At 47.2% G+C, this 23382-nt stretch overlaps 1 protein-coding gene across 1 annotated transcript in view; it reads right to left on the minus strand.

Moving 5' to 3' along the window:
* Window positions 1-23382, minus strand: part of LOC146801851 (trifunctional purine biosynthetic protein adenosine-3-like) — a 253558-nt gene that overhangs the window by 85420 nt on the left and 144756 nt on the right. The window contains exons 15-16 of the mRNA XM_085623717.1: window positions 18856-19008; window positions 13889-14092 (exon numbers count right to left, since the gene is read on the minus strand). Coding sequence (XP_085479843.1) covers window positions 13889-14092; window positions 18856-19008 — 357 coding nt within the window. The remainder of the gene's footprint in view (window positions 1-13888; window positions 14093-18855; window positions 19009-23382) is intronic.

Below are 23382 nucleotides of genomic sequence, written 5' to 3' on the forward strand. Positions count from 1 at the left end.
ATGTAAAGCCAGCCCATGCTGTGCACGGCTAGTGTAGGGTTGGCTGCAATGCCAGGCCCTGCATCCAGCCCCACACACTCAGGCAGCCTTATTGACTTTGTCAAAGAGTCATAACACCAAAATATAAAAAGTTGGCCTATTGCCTTTATCAAGGGGTCATCAACAAATATAAAGGATAGCTAGAGGAGCCCCCATTCCCGATTCCTGGCGAAGAGCCGAAATCTTACCCATTTACAAGAAGGGGGACCGTTCAAGCCCAAGAAATTACAGGCCAATCAGCCTAATAGATTGTACTCAAAAGATTATGGCTAGATTGGTCCTGAACAGAATCCAGACATGGATAGACGAGAATAATATATTATCCCCTTTCCAAGCAGGATTTAGGACCCTTGTAAGTTCAATTAACCAAGTCTTTTACTTTGTTTTAATCCATTGGCGTGTTGTACTATTAGCGGGCAAACTATATATGCCGCCTTTATAGATCTCAAAGCAGCATTCGATACGGTCCAGAGAAACAAGCTCTGGACCGTATTGACAGACCTAGGAATGCCCCCTGAGCTCTTACAGCTAGTACTTAAGCTACACAAATCCAACTATGCGAAGGTTCGCTGGGGATCACAAGGAAATACCACCCCAAAATTTCTAATTCAAAAAGGGGACCGACAAGGGTGTGTTCTGGCGCCCACATTGTCTTCACTTATTATAAATGGTGTGGTCAATTAATTTGAAGAGTTTCCTACAGATGCACCCTTTATTGCAGGTAAAAAGGCCCCAATATTAATGTTCGCTGACGATACCCTGATACTATCCAAAACATAAGCCAGGTTTCAGCGTGCATTAATTCACTTTGAGTCATTCTGTAAGGCTCAAGAGTTGGTGGTAAACGTGGGCAAAACCAAATTTAACACAAAGTAATTAAGGCAAGGGTTGTTATGAATAAGGAGTCATTGGAACAAACTGATATATTTACCTATCTTGGTATAACCATAGGTCGTAAATTAGATTGGAAGCCCCAGATAGAAATCTTGACGCTTAAGCACTCCCAACTTGCAGGAGCAATTTTGAAAGAATACAGGCTTTCACAGACTAAGCCTGTAAGTCCAGCACTTAAGCTATATAACACCAAGGTCATGGCTTCTATTCTTTATGGAGCGAAGCTCTGGGGTTTTGAAAGTTTGTATCCATTAGCCCAAGCTCAAAGCAGATTCATGAGAGGTCTAATCGGCCTCCCCCAAAGCACACCACTTACACCCTTATACCATGATTTGGGGTGCAACCCACTGGTAGAGGTTGCAAGATTTAGACCGTTGGCCTACTGGAGAAGACTCTGGTGTACTCTGGAGTTAGTCCATTACGCCCTAGCACTTAAAGATATTAGAGATGCTGACTCTTCCCTCAAGATCAGTTGGTTGCAGCGGGTGAAAAGTTCCCTGGTGAACATGGGCATGAGGCATTTATGGGAAGACCCGACGAATAATACATTTCCCCCCCAAAAAGCGTATAAGGAAGCATATTGGGCTATGATCAGAGCTGGTAAGGCGTGGCTTGGAGGCTGATGACGATGGACGCGTGAGCCGAGAGCTCCGCACCCAGCCTGGCCGTTCTCCTGTTCATTGACGCCCCGGACCTGCCGCGAATATCCCGGGGGCCGGACCTGGCCGCCCCCGACTCCCTCCACTGTGTTGCGGCCGGCCGGGGGCCGCCGCGGCTGGACTGACGCCGAGGAACGGCGGCGGAGCGGGTTGCCGCCGGCCATTTTGGGAGGCCTGTACCCGCGGACGGAACATCGGAGCGGCGTATCAGAGGCGCCGACCGGAAGTGCGGGATCGCCGGCGGGGAACGCCGGAAGTGCAGGGTCAACGTCGGAGGCCCGTAGGCGATGCTGCGATGGTGGCACCTGAGGCACGACGGTGGAGTGTGGACACCGGGACTGAGGATCAGTAAGCAGCCCCGGAGCCCTTGCGGCGGACCCTGTGGTCGTGGACGGCCCCCGGACCGAGGGACGAAGAGCGCGGCCCCACTGCAGGGCGCTGGTTGGTGGAACGGCTGGGCCAGAGCGGCGGGAGCTGCGTGGTGACGCCCGGTGCGGAACAGAAACGACCAGTCTGGTGGCCGGCCCGGGGTGGTGGCGGTGGCGCCCTCCTGGAGAGCTGTGGACCTGTGGCTGGGGCGGACTGGCGAGCCTGCCTGTGTGAGGTGCGGAGGGTGGACTGGCCTGCCCCTGCCCCCTGTGCTGGGTCAGTGGGGGTCCCCTGGCGGCTGAAAGGGCCACTCGGGCCGGTGGTGAGCTCAACCGGGCCGCGGAGCGGGTTCGCAGTGCTGCCGTCCGCAGACCGCCGCGGAGTAGAGGCCCTCTCCGGCGTCGCGCGAGCAACAGGAGGTTGGGGTAGCGGAGCCCCGGACGAGCCGCCACCGAGCGGTGCGATGGGAAAGACACGCCCGAGGCAGGGAGCCGCTGCCCCGCCCGGGGACACGCCTGGTGAGCGCGATGGCGACGAGACGGGGGACCCGTCGGGGGGCCTACAGCAAAAACAGCTGGACCAGATCCTACAAGCCATCTCGGACACGAGGATTGTGCTGCAGAACGACATAGCGCAAATATCCACGGACCTGGGGTTGCTGCGGGGGGATCACCGGAAGCTGGCCGACCGTGTCAAGCAGACGGAGGTCACGCTGGAACAGCTGGCGCCAACCCAGAAAGCCTCGGAGGCTGCCGTGGATGATCTGAAACGGAGAGTGCAGCTATTGGAGAAGAGGGCTGAGGATGCGGAGGGACGTAATCGCCGCAATAACATACGGGTGGTGGGGCTGCCCGAAAAAAATCGAAGGGACCGACATGCTGGCCTACCTAGAGACTTGGCTGCGAGAAGTGGTTGCGCCAGAGGGGCTAACGCCGTTCTACACGCTGGAGCGGGCGCGCAGGGTCCCGGCCCGCCCCCTGGACCCGGGGAGACCGCCACGTCCGGTGGTTGCGCGTCTACTGCACTTCAAAGACCGGGACAATATACTCCAGAAGGCCAGGAATCAGGGTCCCTACCGGGTGGAAAACGCGTCGGTCTCTAGCTACCCAGACTACCCCCTCGAGGTCCAGCGACATCGGTCATCGTTCCTGGCGATCAAAAAGGCACTCAGGGACGAAGGTATCCAATATGCGCTGTTGTTTCCTGCGCGTCTGCGGATCATGCTGGGCGGCAAGACATTCTTTTTCACCGACCCTGCCGCCGCGTGGGATTGGTTGGAGCTGCACAGAACCGGGACAGGGGCACACTCCGCTGGACGGGAATCGCGGAGGGCTTCGCCGAAACCTCGCCGAAGCCGGCGTGCCAAGACTCGGCTGACTGGAAGGGGCTCCCCCCTGGCGTCACAGACGGAGCTGGAGCAGAAAGCGGCATTGCAGGCGGTATCAGCCATCTCCGGCGCACTTGTAATCGCCCCTGCTGGGGAGCCGGACTCCCACAAGGGGTCTGACACTCAACGTAGTGATGAGGCGGAGGAAGAGGACGAGGTGACAGAGCTGCCACATGTCACACCTGGGACAGCGGACGACATACTGGACACTTGAACTGTTCCTGAAGTGCCGCTGACAGTAAGGAGGCTAGCAGGGGGCTGGAGGTGCAATCTGCTGCACTGTTGACTCTGCGCTGGGGATGGGACTGCCATGGATCTTTGGGGGACTGCCAGACTCTCCTTGATTGCGGGGTCGGGGGTGGGCTAGGGCGGGGGCACCGGGGGCGGGATAGGTCTGGGGAGGCGCTGTGGAGACTGGGCTGGGACTTCTGTTGGGAACACTTTCTGCACCCGTTCGGCCCCGGCCTACCTCCCCTCACTCACACTAGTTGTGAGGCTCTGGTGGCTATCAGAGAAGTTGGTTAATTGTATTGTATTTGGATGGGTAACTACGGTTGGGAACCTGTTCTGGGGGCGGGAGGGACTGGGGGTTGTTGGGGAATTGAGAAAGGGTGGGGTGATGTCAGTGTGTCTAGGATGGGGAGTGGTTGGATAGTACGTATTGCACGATGTGATGGCTTCCCCCCCTGAGTTGAAATGTATAACCTGGAATGTGAGGGGGCTCACCTCCATGACGAAACGTTGCAAAGTCCACGCTTATTTAGTGCGCAGAGGAGTGCAGGTGGCTTTTCTGCAGGAGACCCATTTGGACCGGGTGGAGGGGCGGGTACTCCACAGGCGCTGGCGGGGCCAGTTGTTTTACACCACCTATTCCAAATTTGCAAGGGGCACCCTTATCTGGGTTAGAGCGGGTCTTCCTTTTCAGCCCCTCGCCTCGCAGGTGGACCCGGAGGGACGGTTTGTGGCAGTGCAGGGCCGGCTGGATGGGAGAGACGTGACGTTATGCAGCCTTTATGCCCCGAATATAGAGCAAGCGGCCTTCTTCACGCGTGTTTCGGGCGCCTTAGCGGAGTATTTAAAGGGGCCGACCATACTTGGGGGTGACTTTAACTCCATCACTGATGTCCACTTAGATCGTTCTCACCCGCCCCTGACTCAATCAGCCATACATCGGGTGGCCAGAAGTAGGCGGGACTGGCAGACTGCGTGGGGGTTGGTGGACACATGGAGGGAGCACCACCCACTGGAGAGGGACTATTCTTTCTATTCTGCCCCGCATGAGCTGCATGTGCGTCTGGATGGCATATTATGCTCTCCGGGCATACAGGCTCTGACTCGCCATAGCGAATACTTGGCGAGAACCATATCGGACCACAACCCATGTCTGGTTATAGTGCACTGGAGTAGACAGCGCCAGACGATACCCACCTGGCGCCTGAACCCGTGGATGCTGGAGGACTGTAAATTATTTTACAGAGAACTCGGGGACAGCGTCCAAGAGGGCGTGGGAATGGGACTCGTTCAAGGCGGTCATCAGAGGGATATGTATCTCCTCCACGACCGGGGTCCGGAAAACGTTATTAGGAGACATAGAGAAGGCGGAGGCTGCGCTGCGCGTCACGGAGAGAGCACAGCACTTGGGGGAGCAATCCCAAGATGAGGTGGTTACGGCGCGAGAACAGGTGGCAGTGCAGGTAGAGCGGCTCCGCTGTTTTGACTATAAGGCATACCTCGCCAGGGCGCATGCAGAGAGGGACAAAGTCGGGTCGCTTTTGGCCTGGTTGGCGAATCCGAATGCGCACGGCACTCCCATACTTTCGCTGACCACCGGGGAGGGGGTGACGGTGCACTCTCAGAGGGAGATTAATGGTCAGTTCTTGGCGTATTATGCCGCCCTTTATACTAATACCCTACAAGACGCCCCTGGGGAACTGGAGGACTTTCTGACGGCGGCCCACTTACCAAAACTGGACCCCACTCTCAAGGAGGCGCTGGGGGGGGATATCTCGCTAGGCGAGATTCGTATGGCGATCAAACACATGGCGCACAAGAAAACCCCGGGCACAGATGGGCTTCCTGTGGAGTTTTATGCGGCCTATACGGACCTTCTTGCCCCACAGTTACAGTCAGTCTACCGGGAGGCCTGGAAGGAGGGTCAGTTGCCTGCCTCAACACGTGAGGCGCTGATTATACCGCTCCCGAAGAAGGGAGGGGACCCGAGTGCCAGGACAGCGTATCGCCCACTCTCCATGCTCACCGTGGACTATAAGATCCTGAGCAGAATCTTGGCCACGCGATTGTTGGCACATATGCCCTCCTTGGTACACCCTGATCAGGCTGGGTTAATCCCCCGACGGAACACGTCGACGTGTATCCGGAGACTATTGCGGGTTATGGAAGTGGATTGTCTAGATTACCCGGCCGCTCTGACGCTGTCAGTTGACATGGAGATAGCCTTCGATAGCGTGGAGTGGCCTTACCTGTTTAGGGTCTTGCAGGAGTTCGGCTTGGGGGATGGGTTCGTGCGCTGGACGAGGTTGCTTTACGCTAACTCGGTGGCCAGGGTGCGAACGGGGACCACGATATCGGCCTCCTACCCAGTGAGAAGGGGAGCGAGGCAGGGTTGCTCGTTATCACCTTTGCTGTTCGCCCTGGCGGTTGAGCCCCTGGCGGCCCATGCCCGACTGGGACGCGCATATGCTGGGCTGTTACTGCGGGGGGAAACCCATTATATTTCCCTCTATGCAGACGATCTACTGCTTTTCCTGGCTGACGCGGAGGGGGCCTTACAGGGTGCCGAGGCGTTACTGAGGGACTTCGGACACTTGTCGGGCTTGAAGGTCAACTGGGGCAAGACTTGTGTATACCCTGTTACACAGTGGGAGGAGACCCCCCCCGCCCTCGGGGCTATCCGCTGTGAAGCTCGCTGTCTGCCGTACCTGGGAGTGCATATCTACCGCACCCAGCAAGATCTGTTGGAGGGGAATGTAGGGAGGGCGATTAGAGGTCTAGCGGGCAGTATTAGATTCTGGAGCACCCTGCCTCTTTCGGTAGCTGGGAGGGTAGCGCTACTAAAGATGGTGGCGCTCCCGCGACTGTTGTATTTTTTCCGTACGCTCCCTATTTGGGTGCTGGCCACACTCCGACGGCCCAGAGCAGAGGGAGGGCTTGCTGTGCCCGACTTCGAGTGGTATTATTTGGCGGCCCAGCTGCAATGGCTAACGCAGGCGGTTGCAAGGGAGTTTAGAGGTCCCGAAGACCCGCAGGGCAGGGTGATCCCGCGGCATGCCCTTTCTTTTATTGTCTTCCAGCAGCGACTCGAGCTGTCGCAGCTGACGCTTGAGGAGCGAACGCTCCGGTTGTGTTGGAACCGCAGCTTGCGGAGGGTCGGCACTGTTCACCCCTACGCCCCGGAGATCCCATTGGGTATGTGCACGGCCCTCCCCCACGGCGGGGACTGGTCGGGGCTGGCTCAGTGGGAAGACCTAGGGATACAGATGGTGGGGGACCTGTACCTCAATGGAGCGCTCCAGCCATTCCAGGGACTGCAGGATTCCTTCGGGATCCCGAGGGGAGACTATCTACTCCACGCGGCCCTGGTGGCAGCCCCACAAAAGCACTGGAACACGGGACTCTCTGACCCGCAGATGGCTGCCGGCTGTCAGTATGTGGTCATGGCGGCGGGCACGGTCAAGGCCTTTACATGCCTCTATCAGAGAATGGCGATGGAACACCTAGCCCCTTTGAGTGCGCTGAAGGATAAATGGGAATTGGACATCGGGAAGCCCATCCCAGGCTTGACGTGGCCCAGGTTACAGAGACGGGCCTGGAAGAGCACACGTAATGCCAGGTTTCATTTGGTGCAGTACTTTATCTTGCATAGGACTTATTTGACGCCAGCTAAATTATTTCAATATTTTGGGGGTCCCGCTCCGCAGTGCCCTCGCTGTGGGGAGGAGGGGGCCGACTTCAAGCACATGTTTTGGTCCTGTGGCGCCCTCAGCGGTTATTGGGGGGAGGTCATTGATTGCTTGACCCAAGTAACGGGGCGGGAATTGGGGGTGGAAATGGGAGTTTGCCTGCTGCTGTGGTTTCCCCACACACCGCGCACGAAAGCCACGAGCAAGTTTTGCGACCTAGGGCTGGTGGTGGCTAAAAGAGAAATTACTCTGCACTGGAAATCGAGAACTGGCCCCAGCTTTGAGAGGTGGAGAACTACCTTCACAAAATGGGCGGGTAGCGAGAGTACACTTAGGCTGCAGCTAGCGCTGCGGGGAAATGATCAAAAGGCACTAGCCATGGCACATGCATGGGAAGCGCTAGTGGTAGACCTCCGGGGGTGGGGCGCAGAAGCAGAAGCAGAGGAGGGTATTGAAGCACAGGAGCAGCATGCAGCAGAGTAGCGGTGGAGAGGCAGCTGACGGGTCACACGTGGGGGCGGGAGGGCTTCTCTTCTCCTTGCTGCTTGGCGCCTGATCACCGGGGTGGAGAGTGGCTCGCGGCCGCTCCCACGGCCAATCACGAGACTGACTTATCACGGTACCTGCGACTATGGCACACTGACATGCGGGTGGGGGGAGGGAGTATTTGTATTTGGGGAGTGTTGGGGGGCAGTGCGTTGGTAGTTGGAAGTGGTCTGCACTGTACTATGCAATGGAGTATATTACTAGGAGAAGACCAATGATATGCTGGTCATTGCAGATGGCTATTGTACTTGAATTATGCAATAAAAATTGTTTTTGCAAAAAAAAAAAAAAAATGATCAGAGCTGGTAACGTGTGCTCCCCCAAACCAGCTTTTGGAACACAAGCAGGCGCCAATGTACGAAGACTTCTGGGACTCCATAACAAAGCCCATTGATAGGAAATGTTATTTTCAGTTCTGGATAGGTACACTACTGACAAAAGCTTTCACTAATACCTGGTACCTTTCTCAAAATAGTAAATGCTCATTCTGCCAGATTGCGGACGAAACAATATCCCACATTTTGTTTGTTTGTCTCGCATACAGCTTGCCACAAAGCAAATGGCTTAAACCAATCTGTATGAATTTGGGTACTAGGTCGAGTGCCACTGCACTGCGAATATTAAAGACCAGCACTCAGGAGGTAATTGTGATTGCCCCTGCAAAGTTTTTAGGATGGGTGTGGAGAATTCGACACACGATTGAAAGCAAGTAGACTGCGACAGTGACTACATTAAGCACAGTCTTCTACTTAGTATCTTTCGCATGGTCATGTACTGTATCTTTTAGTTAGCACAGGGTCATATGGGTTTAGAACTTTAGATGAATTGTTATTAATCTTCATGAATCTTTTAAATGTTTTAAAGCAAAAAAGTTTGTATAGTTTATTTTAGACAAGCATAAACTTGTATGCTTTTTAACATGGTTTACACTCATGTCATGTATAGCTTGTTAATTATTGGAGCTTATGATTAATATATTGTGGTGATTTTACTTATTTATTGTCTTTTATGATCAAATTGGTTGAAATAAAGATGTAATAAATTGAGTTCATGTGTTCAGAAAGAGTTAAAGACTGTTTGAGCTTCCTGGTGTTGGTAGCAGAGGAAGATTTTTTGGATTGGTTGGTAACGTTGTTCAGCAGTAATGACAAGGGAGTAATAGCATGGCTCTATGTATTTTTATTTGTCTAATGGTAGAAGACCGGTATAGTCAAATCAAACGGCAGTTGGACCACTTGAAAATATGAACTTTTTTTTATGTGATATAGCATAATGGTAATTTATAGGTTCCACCAACATCTCTTGTTTTTCATCTTTTTTTATAGTTGGTAATTTTATAAGTAAAAAGGCTACTAATCAGGTTGCTGATAATCAAATTAAGTTGGAGTACCAGTTGACAAGGTATATACTTATAAGGTTTTGTTCTATTGGGGATTAGCTGGAACGGTTTTCTTTTTCTTTGTCACTTATTTGGGTCCAGGGATCTTTTTAATATTGAGAAAGCTTTTAGCACTGTTTTCCTGTCATTATTTATAAAGTCTCAGTCATAGTACATTTTTTTTAAATACTTTCTCTGTACTTATGAATTTTTTTGTCACTGTAAAGAAACTGGATGCTATGCTTTTGTAAGGAAATATTGAAAGTAATTTTATGTTTTTCCTTTTTGTTATTATCTTGTCACTTGTTTCTTGTATTTATATCCCTTTTGTTCGAAAATTGTTGTGACATTTGTTTAGCTGCTTTTAATATTTAATGAGTTGGCCCTGAAGAAGCAAGATTTGTATCATATATCAGTCGCAAAACACGTGTTGGCCTTTTTTCCTGTGGATGTAGAAAGGATTATCAGCTAATAATGAAGATATCACCCAATTGAACTGATGTTTAATGAATTTTCCTGGCCATGAAACAACCCGTCCTTATTCTGCTTTTGTAGATAGCGCCTGAGGAGTTGTACACTACAAATGTTTCTTGAGGCCCCGTCCTCTTTTGAGTTTAGCTAAAATACAAAATTTTGATCAAACTTTTCACAACTGATTTTATAATATCAGGGTTTGAAAAATTAAAGACAGCTTTTACGTAGCCAAGCCAAGGAATGGCTGCTACATTATCCAAAGAGAGACAATCTAATAAAATCTCCTAGTGAAACTTGCGTCCCGAGTATCCCATACCCATGACTATAGTAAAATGGGCTTATTCTAATAATATCTGCCAAAAAATCCAACCCTGTTTCAGAGTGTTCTCATTATGTGCATATCCACCTGGAGTGCCAATACTGAATTTTCCCTGCTACCTCGAGGGTTATAAGGTGCCCAATATACATTTCATCTGTTTTCAATTTTACCCTTAAAAATCCTAAAAATCCTAAATAAAATACCAGCATAAATTCAAAGAGTTAGGCCTACACTGCAGAAGTAATCAATAAACGTGCCCACTGAGATGTTTGTGTTTGAATATATTAAAAAATGTTCCAATTAATATCCTCTTACGCATCAGAACTTAAAATTCATGTAATACATGAGACACGCTGTAACATACCATCCCAGCATGCAGTGTTTCTAGCTGAAGATCCAGTTATGTGTGATTCACACTGTCTGGTGAGCAGATCCAACAAAGGGGTCAATTATGATGTCGTCAGGAAAGGAACCGAACGGCATTCGATTCGGTCGAAACCGATTTTGTACCCGCCTTTCCGACCGACTCGGACACGTTTCCCAATGAGCGATTACGATGGCTGGTAAGCGTTCGAACTGTCTGACTCGGTTCCGAAAGGCATTGGGAGTAACCTAGTTGTTCAGTGCCGAATTGTAACAGTCCCCGGTGCATGTTTCCAGCCGAGCGATAACGATGTCAGATTTGGACAGCCTTTCCAAATCGGTTGTTCCGAAACGAATCGGCTGTCGGAATCTGACTTTGGGGGCCCGTAACAGCTCCCCCTTCACCCGGGGCCCTCCGAATCAGGTCCGTGGGGGTACCCAAGGGACCCCCTTTCCAACCATGCACAGTGTGGCAGGTACCATGGGGTACCCGCCACAGAGTGCATGATTTTCCCCAACCACCCCTTTCTTCAAACGGAGCCTGTGTATTCGGTCGGAACACAGGCTCCCATTGAAGTCAATGGGAGTCTGACCAAATCGTATCCGGAAGCATCTGGATGCATCCAAATCGGTCGATCGGACTCCCCGATCCGAGTCGTTCGGAAAGCATTCCGGAACCAATTTGGTCGGAATGCTTTCCTAACGAAATTGTAATCGACCCCTAAGTCTCCTTTTCTGCTTGGGGCTGGTTTCTTTTCCTTAGTGGCCGTTCTGTTTTGTTCATATATTTAATAATGTAAATGGACACCATTGGGAAATCACCTCTTAAAAGGGTAAGGGTAATTTTTGGGATTGACAGGGGGAAAGAGTGTTAAGGTTAATTTTGGGGTTTAGAGGTGGATAGTGGTAAAGGGTGGTAAGGGTAATTTTAGGGTTTAGGGGTGGTAAGGGTAATTGTAGGGTTTAGGGGTGTGTAGTAGTAAATGTTGATATCAGTAATTTTAGGGTTCAGGGGTGTTGTGGTAATGAGTGGTAAGTTGTAATTTGAGGGTTTAGGGTGATAATGGTATTTATTTTAGGGTTTAGGGGAGAGTAGCCGTAAAGGGTAGTTAGGAGTAAATTTTAAAAAGTTGAGCTTTGGGGTTACACATCTCTTGTCTACTGCTGTACATTGTGGGGCCCCACTTCTTGTTCCAAAATCCTAAAATCTCTGTTTCCAAAGAAGCGAGTGTTCCACAGAGTATTCAGAGGCCTGCAGTGCAACTAAAACTGGTGTCTGCATGACAGCACTGCTTCCTTGAGGAGAAGGGACATTACTTGAGTCTTACTCCTTGCTAAATGATCTGTGCACTTGCCCTAGAAGTCAGTCGGCCTTCTGGGAGAGGGAAGAAGGCTCCCAACCCCACAGAAGAAGTGACTTTCCAGAAGGAGTGAGGTGCAGAGGGTGGACAATGCTGGTGGGACGTTAAGAAAAAGGGGGATTGCAGAGACCAAGGGACAAGTCAGTCTGAAAGTGGTCCCTGACAGGAACTGAAACAACTTGTCCTAAGATTGCTGAAGCTCAGTCAAGGCCAAATTCCAAATCAGCCTGTGCCTGGCTGTACTGCCAAGAAGAAGACTGGCATGGCCATACAGCCCAGAAGATCCACCTGTGTCAGACCTCATTGCCCAGAAGATTGTCTTGTGTGTGGGCTTTTTCAGAAGGAGATCAACCTGTGCATGGCTGCCCTACCAGAAGGAGATGGACCTGTGCTTGGACACACCAGTGCGGAAGAACCTGCCCATGCAGTGCTCACCTGTTCCATATTGAGTTCAAGCCTTCTGTGGAGATTGCTGTCTCTGCCTTCTCAAGCACTATTCTCTACAAGGAGGGCACCAGCAGCCAGCAAGGAAGCTCAAGATGGAGCTGCCAGTGAGCACATCTTCTCTCAGAAGCAGGGGGAGGTTAGCACACTAAGATTAAGCAGGGCGGCTGCCAAAAGGACTGTTGTGCCCTGGGTGGTAAGGAATGAGCTACCAAACTTCACAGGAACTAAAGCCTCTGAACAGTGAGAGACTAAGCAGAAATACCTTAATGGGGAAGAGCTAAATATGAGCCTTAATCATGCTATTGTGCCTCTTTCCAGAGGGAAGTACCTAGACCACAAGGGCAGGTAGAGATAGCAGATAGAGGCACAGCCCTACCCAACAGCACCTAAGACACTAAGTTGTGCTTTTCCTATGTTTATGTGTAGCATTCCATTCTGGTGCAAATTAATGTACTTTCCTTTCTTGAGAGATAAGCACTGTGTTAAACATTCAGTTATTGGGCTGCTGTTTGATTGGTGAGTCCTGAACTGGAGCAACCCTTAACTTACCTCCTTGAGAAGCATGTGACTGCTCACCATTGCGAACACTCGAAATCAAGTGCTGAAGGATTTGTAATTGGTCACGTATGCAGGAAGGACCCTGGGGCATCCAAGGCAAATGACCGCAAGTCCTTCGAACGGAGTCTGACAACATACTTTTCTCGTTCATCCAATAAGTACTCACAAGATAACCAAAAATGAAATCGCTTAAGAGTTATATCGTACTAGACTGGCAAGTAAAGCCACCCTCCCCAATTTTGTTTTCTAAACTCTTCTCTAAATTCCTTACACTCAACCCATGAAATAGAATCTATAATTACCTCTTAAACTTCTGCTGATTTTCTTTGACTCCTTTATAGTGACCCAGTCACTTTGTTTGTTCAGTAAATGTGTGTGAGTCCCTGGAGATTCACGTATGTCCACCACCTGTTGTGAAAGTGATTCATTCAGCTCTTGGAGGCACACATTAGCAACTGATGTTTAGGTATGGAATGTCACACCAGTGTCGAGTTTACTTACCTATTTCTTGAAACCTTGAAGAAACATTCTGCAAGAACTTTGAAAATCTGTTTGAGTTAAGGTTTTTGCATGTTACAATTTTACCAATTGACAACAGGTATTGATATTAATTTCAACCGGAGCCAAAATGTTAGACAATGAATACAACCTTCAGCAATTTTTGCAAGCGCATACCATTCTGCAGTACCAAAGCGCATTGCCACCACCGGCGAACCTTCAAATCAGGAGGATGGCCTATGACAGATAAGAAGCCTGCTTAATGTTGTTAAGATAAGGTGGGTAATGATCTTTGTGGCTTATACAATGTGCAGTAGGCAAAACTGATGATGAGAATGCGCATGCACCAATCTGCCTGTAGTGGTGGGGCATACAGTCTTTTAAGGTTTTAAGTCTTACAGGGCGACACATCTTTAGAATAAAGAAAATGATCCAATTTGCCAGTTAGTATTTGCCAAGGATATTAACTATATATTAATTATGTAGTACAACTTTAAGACTGACATTCCTCTGCAATGAGACACAGATACTTTACAAATAGCATTGGAAACATACAATGCTACGATAGAAAACCCAGTATTATGCCAAAACATATTTTTGTAAACAGTGTTAGACATTGAACATAACAACAACCTTAAATGCAGATGCAGTTTTTCAAAGCATGACGAAGACTGACCTGGTTGGCGGTTGACCACAGATCCTATTAGCGAAGCTTCTTCGTATTTTTGCACATCTTTCAAGATCTTCTCGGCCATCTCCTTCTGTACTATCAGGATGGCACCAATTCCACAATTGAAATTTTGCAACATTTCTTCCTCTGAGAAGTCTCCTTGTTTTTGCAACCAACAGAAGATTTCAGGAATCTTCCAGGAATGTGCATCTAAATAAAAGCTCATGTGTCAGCTGACAAGATGATCCTCAACATCAATATATTCAGAACTGGGTGCAGTTACGGTAGACACATGACTCAGTCACTTAGAACACTGTTTTTCAAGACCCGGGCTTTATGTATTAACCTACTGCATTTTGGGTGTTGCACCAGTTTTTGATTTTGCGCTAATTTGAATAAAACACTTGATAGCAATGATTTTAGTTGAAATGCTCAGGACTGGACACAGTGTCTGTGATGACATGGAGCAAGGGATTCCTTCTAGGTGATGTCCACTGCCCTTTTATAACATCTCCTCTCCTGATAAACGTATGTAAACATATCATTCAAGGTACAGGATGTCTTCACATGTCAGAAGACAGGATGTGCAAAAACGCATTCCTTACTGCATAGGGTGTGTGTCGGACCAGAACAAGACTCCCTGGATGTTGGTGCCCACAAAACCCAATCTTTCACCTCAGGCAATGTTCCTGTCACTCCCATGTCATTAAAATACAACATTGTTCAATATCCCTGATGTTGCAACCTAGCAACTGTTAAGTTGCTGCCTCTCTCACAGGCAAATGTGTATATGTAGAACTGACTCTTAAAGTATGCAGAAAAAAAAATGCTATACTGTTTGGTACTCACCAAAGCAAGATGAGAGATACCGGTCTGTCTTTTTCACGGCCATGAAGTGAGAGAGATGGATAACAATCCACTTCTTTGGACAATAATCTAACTCTCCAGGACCATCTTTTAGGGTGGGTTCTTTCATCTACAATTATTCATGAATACCATGCTTTAGCTATAGGGACAATGACCAATTCAAGATTTGACTATTTCTATGGTGCCTATGCAAGACTGCCTGCTAAACTACTACACGTTGTTCAAAAGCTAAGAGACTTTTCATTTTGAAAGACATGCTGCAGTGAACTTGAATGTTAGGCTAAGGTGGAATGAAGCCACAATCTTGATTTAAGCTGTGCCTGAGCTCTGATAATAATCTGACCCACAGAAGCGATCTGGTTTCAATAAAAATACTTTGTCTTACTGATAGCCCTAAAAGCAAGCCTTTCCACACAGGAATTGTGTGTGGCATATGCAAAAGAGATCGCCAAATAACAATAGACTATAATGTAAGGAACTTAAATGCCCCAATTAAGTAAGTAAAAAGATATAGGTTTTCATAAAAGTATATATCTCACACATACATGAAAATGGATAAACATGTTGATAAAGGTATAAGCTAAAAATACTATAATTTACCAAAGAATTAAATTGAGCCAGAAATAGTCCAAAGTCTTTCAGTGGGTATTTATGTTCAGTTTGAACCACTGGGTGGGTTGAACCACACTACATTTTGAGGCAGTGTAGAATCACAGAGAGCTGGTGAAAAGTCTAAAGCTGCAGACATTGGAGCTGCAGCACTGAACTGTTGAAGCCCCAATTCACAGACATAAGTCACTTGGAAGTGACGAGGGAAGGCAGTCTGATCGTATTCAGTCTACATTGTAAAGCGGCTTGAAAGTGCTGAACATCTGGCAAGGGGTGTCAGAGTGTACAAGTCTGTGCCTTGGGGAAGGTGCTTCTTGTGGCTGAATGCAAGTTCAGCAGGTGCTGCTTGAATTAACCACTGGCTCATAACAGAGGGTCCTTAAAAATGAAAGATTACAATTAAGAGTAGGTTGCTGATTCAGTTGCAGGTGCTTCTGGTTGGTTGATTCCAGTCTCCCTTATTCAGTCTCCCTGAGCAGAAGCTTCTTCTTCTCACAGGCACTTCTAGTCTTAGCAAGACTCCAAGTTCCTTGGGCAAGTTTCCACCAAGAGACAAAGCTCCTTCAGCACTCAGACTCTTCTAAACATCCAGTCTTCTTGCAGAGATTTCCATCAGCAGGCATATTGTTCTGGGGAGATGGGTATGGGCATGCCTGTGAGCTCAGTAGGCAAATGGATCTACCAACTCTGGGAAGAAGTGCTGTAACTAGAAGTACAGGACTGAAGTGGGGACACCTTTACAAAAGGAGACAGGGATTTTTGCTAGCAAAAATGTCTTTCTTCTTCTTCAACTCAAAGCAGGTTATATCCTTGTTGTGGCTCAAGCATGAGTTTCTAGTTTGTCATTGGTAAGTGTCCCTAATCCAATCTCAACTAAACGTTGACACTTCTCACTCCTACTTTTGCAAAAGGAGGATAAGTTTCCTGCTTTGAGAAGATGACTTGTGGAACAATATTTTCCTGAGCCCTTTGCACTAAACATCCAACGTTGCAGTACCCAGGTGTAACTTTGAGAACCTCTTCCTCTTCCCTCCGACCATGTGCCTGCCTAGTCTGCCTCTTGAATCAGAAAACTGTTCTTTTGCTAGCACTGGACTAAGGCCTCCCACACTGAGAAGTCACATAAAAGCCTGACTTGGCCTGACCTCTGAACAGATGTTGGAATAGCCGGTTCTATTCAGTAACAAATATGTCACTAAGAAAGGCTTGGGATGGCTTCTCCCTCATCTCCTGTGTATTGTGTGTTGGCCATTAGGACCATTTTGCTGGGAGCAGTATGAGTAAAGGTTGTTGATCTCTCCCAAACAGAAATCCATAGCTAAAGAAAATCACTGCTACTGGTTTAAGCAGATATTTTATATCCCTACACCAATATAAGCATGCACGGTAATTACACTCTACTATCAAAAATGGCCTTTTCAGGCCAAGCTACATATTTGCTCAGTAATGCTCTTCAAAAGCTTTGGCTAAAGGAAAGGACAATTATAAGAAAAGGAAATGAGGTTGTCCACATCTGTCTTACAGATCTTGGCCATGTAAAACCCAAACTAATTGTGGATTTATGTTTCATCAAATATTGTACATTCTAGTAGAGTGCTCCAGAAAACTCACTAAAGAAGAGGGTATGGAGCTAATCTATCTGAGATGTGGGGCAGAATAATAGTAATACTAGTGGTTAGAGGCACACAAAAACTAATATAGCTTATGTTGCAATAAATACTTTCTTGGGCTGGTGTTCACCTTTTTTGCCCTTGCACATTAGAGAAAATTCCATTGCTGCTCTCAAATCGTTCTTCCTTTTTTTCCCTATTGCCCCTTCTTTGGTTTATCACTCAAGGATGCAGCCTGTGGCTGCTAAGCATCACAGTCTCCATTTGGAATCCAAAACATTTTTGAGTGATAGTTTTGAAACACAAAAATGAGTGCCGTTTATAGCTGTAGAATTAAGCAACAGTGGCATTCCAGGACATAGGGGTTGATTAAAGCACATCACATGGTGGCGTACATTGGCCCTGCCACCTCTATAGATATTGAGCCTTCATTAATGGAGCAGAGGCTAAGTCGAATGGGATGGAGCTGCTCTGTATTACCCACTGGCAATCACTTGTGAAGTCTGATATGGGAAATGAAGAAGGAAAAGCACAAGCTGGGGCAAGGTGAAGGTGGACCATGCAGGATATAGATTGCACTGTAGAGCCTGGCATCAAAAGCCTGTAAAGACAGAGAATAGAAACTGCTGAGCAAAGTGCCTTGTTGGTGTGCAGGGAGCTCAGCGTCCAGTTGAATGGCTGAGAGAGGTGGAGGAAAGCAAGGATTGCTGCAAGGAACGTTGCACAGATGCAAGAAAACTGAAAGCCTTGATAGGATAGTCTAGGTTGTAAGCAACTTAAAGAAGTGAATTTAATGCATGCAGACAAATTGTCAAACAGTATCAAATATAGTATGGGTGCACAAGCAAAAGGCAAATGCCCTCATTATAAGTTCCCTATTAACTCCGCAGGGAAATGCCGGGATCAGAATTGATGAGTACAGCTGGAATCTTCCCATGAGCTAATGTGAATAACAAGTCCACAGACCAGGGAATAACCTGCCAGACCTGGATTTACCTGGTTATTTACTGCAGGCTTACACAGATTCTGGGGATTTAAAAGGCAATATTAACCACCTGATCAAAGTAGGTGCTAAAAATCCAATGGGGTCCCATGACAGATTGAGGGGATTTTGGGGGCTACGGAGGCTTGGGAGTCTCTATGGGGGTGCACTGACTGCTGACCAAATGGGAAAGGAGCGGGCATATGTCGGCTGGGCTTTTCCTCGGTCTGCAGTCCCTGTCTCTCTGCTCCTGTGATATTAGTGAATTTGAGTCTGCACCTGGTAAAACTGGGTCTCTGGTATTTCTAGACTAATCCATTTTAGTTCTGGAAACACTTGATAGCTTGCCATTTTCAGAACAGTATCCCCCTCTGGGAAAACTGCTCCGGGCAACTTGTAGTGCCAAACCCAGCTAACATAGAAAGGAGAATGTAAAAGACAGAGACTACTTAAACGGTGATTGAGCACCAGGGAGGTTCAGAAATCGGTTACTGTTGTAGCTGCTCAACATCCGAGGTTTCTGGCACTGTTGTACATGCTGAATGTGTGGCAATTTAATGGGGAATGTAAGTAAGAAGAGACACCAGTCTTGCTATAATATTGAGGAGAAAATCGTGAGTATGATATTGCACAAGGAAATAATGAGAAATTCTTGCAGGGAATCTCCCTAGTAAAAACAGCCTACCCCACTTTTGGGCTGTTTTCAACAACAAACAGACTGCCTGGTACACATGAAACCTAAACCCCACCACTGTTAATGCCCTCACAATGATTTCCCCTTACCCATTTTGTGATGCAATTGTCCCTCGCCACATAAAATATCTTGTGCTGTGTACACATTTGAAACAAACAAAAATAAAACGTGTTCAAATATGGCTTCTGACATCATGTCCTTTTGTCCTTACCTAAAGCTACTCCGAATGATTCTGGCACAACTCTGGAAACGCCATCTAGCAGGCCCCCGCCAGTGATATGGGCACATGCCTTCACAAAGTCTGTACGTATAACAGATAGCAGGGTTGGGCTGTATACCTTAGCAGGGGTAAGCAATAATTCTCCTGTGGAAAAATGATGTACCGTCAGTAGATTGTTAATCCTGAACTGTTGTCATGAAACATCTGATATATTATACAATATTGCTACACATGCTTTGGTTTCTGCAAACGAGCAGCCATGTCAAAGAGATCCCTCTCCCTGGAGTTTGTACTGTGCGCCATCTAAATCAGGGATCTAATGAAAAACAGAATCAGACTTTTTCACTGAGTCCCAGGGTACTCAGGGAGAACTGAGCAGTATCTTTGTTGGGTGATATAATTTCTTTCTTGTGTCCCAGGTCATTGGTGCTGGTGTCTAAAACTGGTTAGTAATACTGCCTTTGTGCATAGTTCATTTAATAAGTCTTTTTATTTGGCAACTTTTCTGAATGTATACGCCACACAATGGCAAAATAAACACATTAGACGGTGGACAAACATTAGCATCAATTTCAATAAAAAGAACCATAATATTGTCTTGCCTTCCAACCTAGTACTGCTATAGATAACTTATTCTGTTGCATGCAACAGTCCATTCTCCTTGCTTGTGATGCCTTATCTGGCTTTAGCTTCCTTCCGCTTAGGCGAAATATCACAACGTTCCACCACCAGTGTTTAGTTTCATTCATATCTTCCCCTATACCCAAGGGGGCTATCTACCTGTTCTGTTTATTTCACAAATGTCCGTATTATAGGGAAACTCCAAGTTATGAGTAGTATGTAAGCCTAGGCAAACTCCGCAGAGTTAAAAAAAAAACTCTGCAGCGCTACGCGGAGCTCCGCAAGCGGTGGAGTGCATTAAATAAATGCCTTTTGCAGTGATTTTCAGTGCCAGATGCTTGTCCGCACTGTGCAATCGCAAACGGTACAATACACAGGGCAAGCGGGCGCTGCTTCCTTTCTGCTGCTCGAGTAGACTTTTACTCAAGCGGTAGCTTTCTCAACGTGAACGGACAGTTTCTCAGTGCGAGCGGTCGCTAGCATAAGCGACCACTCGCAATGAGAAATCTGACCACCCACGTTGAGAAATCTCGCTGGGCGGTTGATTTTCCACACTTGCGCTCATCAACTTCATGTTGATGATCGCGAACGATGAAAAATCTCACCGGCAGGTGGATTTTTTTCACTTGAGCTTGCCAACTTGACATTGACGAACACGAGCGGGAAAAAAAAATCTGCAAGTTCCGCATAACGCGGAGTGCGGCAAATTCCGCAGACTCCGCGAGCGTAGCGGAGTTCACCTCCCAGACTTAGTAGTATGTCCCCCAGTTTACACTAACATCTAAGGCAATCATATAGTCTTCCTTTTGCATAGAAGGTGTTACGGCAGTTTCGTATTGAGGACAACAATTGAGAAATGTACAGTGTCGTTGTTCAAATATGTTGTAAATGGAATAACTTCTGAGCACTGTGTCGTCTGCATTATAATTACTAATGTTGCTTGTAATATATGATTGAATTTAGTGCATTTAAGATGGAAATATTTTCTGTCCTGTGCTTTATTATGTAAATTAGATTTGGTTTATGATTGAGATTGAAATAATTAGGAGGGATCCCTCTTAGAAACTAACGATGTTCCCATTTAGAAATGAGTTCCATTAATTGACTTCATTAATTTGTACTTAGATTGTGTGGTATAGACCCTTCCGACACAAGATTCATTACTCCCGCCCTGACCCCCTTTCATCTCCCCTGCTCTAATCAAACTGGGTGCTCCAGATCTAATCCGGCAAATAACCCAGCGGCTACAGGGGCAACTGCCCAGATGACTATGAAATGCTCCAGTCTAAACCTCTCGAACATCTCCTGCATGTTACTGAACACCAGATCCCTAGTGAAACATCATCTAGAGTTCTCCAACCTAGTGCAAACACAGCGTGCTGATGTGGCATTTGTAACTGAATCGTGGGCAGATGCTAGCTCTGGTCCAGATATTGTTGCAGCCACCCCTCCTCCCCCCCGGCTATGCCGTCCATCAGTTGGATTGACAATTAAAGATAGGAGGGGAGTTGGCGGTGTTTTATCGTCACCATTTTAAAACTACATTTGAGCCATTAACCGCCATTGGTTTCAAGGCATTAGCCTTCTCGGTGCAGCTGGCGGACTCGCAGGCTGTTAAGGGATTGCTTGTTTATCGCCCATCAGGACCGAGGCATGGCTTTGCTGACAAGCTTAGCATTTTAATGGAATCCTCTATCATCAATGAGAATTTTCTGGAGTTAGGAGATTTCATTTTTCACCTGGAAAAGGAAACTGACCCAGATTCCCTAAAACTGATTGATGCAATGAATGCGTGTGGACTATCCATAATTACCAGAGGTCCAACGCACAGGGTTGGACACATGTTAGATGGGATCTTTTCCAACTACCCTGCCATTACTTTACTCCCATCTCTTCCTCTGACCTGGTCTGATCATTGGGTGGTTAAATGGCAGATAAACACTGAGCCATTTATCATGCACAGAAACACTACCCAACTAACTGCAAGTAGAGCCTGGCACAAAATATTGGAAGATGCCATTACTCCTGGTCCTTGGCAACCAGTTGATAACCTGGAGCGGAGTGCTGAAAAGTTTTTGAGCTGGCTAAATTCTGCACTGGACATAGTAGCATCAATCAATCAAAAAATCACAGCTAAGAACTTATCCCAGCCCTGGTACAATTAAAACCTTAGGATATCAAGTCAGGATTGTCGTATACAAGAACAAAAATGGAGGAAAGATTATGAGGTGGAGGAGAAAAATATTTATTAAAATAAACTAGCCAAACATAAAAAATGTATCTTAGCAGCAAAGACCTCATACTACTCTGAGCATATACAAACTGTCTGTGATGGAAACAAAACCCTTTTCTCAATAATCAAAAAACTGGTAACACCAGCCAGTCCAAACCATGCAGCAATAAATCTAATTTTTTGGTGATGCGCTGGCAAACTTCTTTCAAGAAAAATTTGCTAACATTTTCAATAAAAGGGTAGCAGATCAACAGAATGGGCACGCCTTATCTGACTCTCCAGGTAAAATCAGATTCTCCACCTTTAAGGCATCTACAGAAGAACAACTCACCGAGTTAATCTCACTAATCAAATCTGGTGCACCACAAGACCCCTGTACTTCTAAAATAATGTGTATGATCCCTGCTCAAGTGGCACAATATTTGGGGCAAATCTTTGATAACATGTTTGCAGGAGGAATCTTCCCTTCTCACTGGAAACTCGCCTCTATTCTCCCCCTACTAAAAAAAAGACAATCTGAATGCTCTGGACCTGAACAACTATCGCCCTATATCAGACTCCCTTTCACCGCTAAGCTGGTGGAGAAAGTAATGAATCAACAACTTAAAGAGAATCTAGAGGAAAACTCGTTGCTGGACGATACACAACACAGGTTCAGAAAAAACCATAGTACAGAATCTGTCCTGGTGGTAGCTATGGAGGATATACGCAAATTGCTTCACAGGGGAGGGACGGCGGCAGCCTTTCACACTGTCAGCCACAAGATCTTGGCTGACCGTATGCATAGTCTGGGGATAGAGGGCACAGCACTGGATCTCCTTCTATCATTCTTGGATAATAGACAACATAATGTGGTGATGGGCAAGTTTGTATCTAGGCTTTTCTCCCTGCCCTGTGGAGTCCCCCAGGTCTCGGCATTGAGCCCAACACTGTTTAACCTCTATCTTACGCCACTTGCATCAATTATTATTAATTCTGGCTTCTCTTTGATGTCTTACGCTGACGACATCCAAATTGTGGAGTCACTAGCAAAACCTGAAAACAACTTGGGTATGGCATTCAGAATATGCATGAGCAACGTGAACAACTGGATGGACCACAACTGCCTTAAGTTGAATGCCACTAAAACTGAGGTCATTATCTTTGGCAACAACCACTCTTTCTGGACACCGGATTGGTGGCCACCAGAGTTGGACTAACTGCTTGAACCCTCCAACAAAGTAAAACAAAAGTAGGTGTCCTGGTAGATAAAGAACTGATGTTCAAGGATCAAGTAAATAAAATTACATCTGCTTCATTCTGTTCCTTAAGGCTCATAAAAAAAAATCTGAAAACTGTAACCATGGCAATGGTTCTCACAAGGATCTATCTTAATCTCGCTTCCAATGTCCTGAAGTGGCTTCAGAAATTGCAAAACACTGCAGCTCGTCTCCATTTTGAAATTCCTAAATATGAATCGGCGAAAGGAGCCATAAGGAAGCTACACTGGCTGCCAGTCAGACAACGCTGTAGGTTCAAGGCTCTTTGTCTGGCTTATAAATCACTGCACAGACTGGAGCCAGCCTGCTTTAAGGAGAAATTAAAATGGTACGTCCCAGTGAGGACGCTTCGTTCAGGTTCTGCCATGAACCTGATTGTCCCCCCATTTAGGAGGACTAACTGTG

This window comes from Triturus cristatus, chromosome 8 (genome assembly GCF_964204655.1).
Source record: "Triturus cristatus chromosome 8, aTriCri1.1, whole genome shotgun sequence".
Lineage (NCBI taxonomy): Eukaryota > Metazoa > Chordata > Amphibia > Caudata > Salamandridae > Triturus > Triturus cristatus.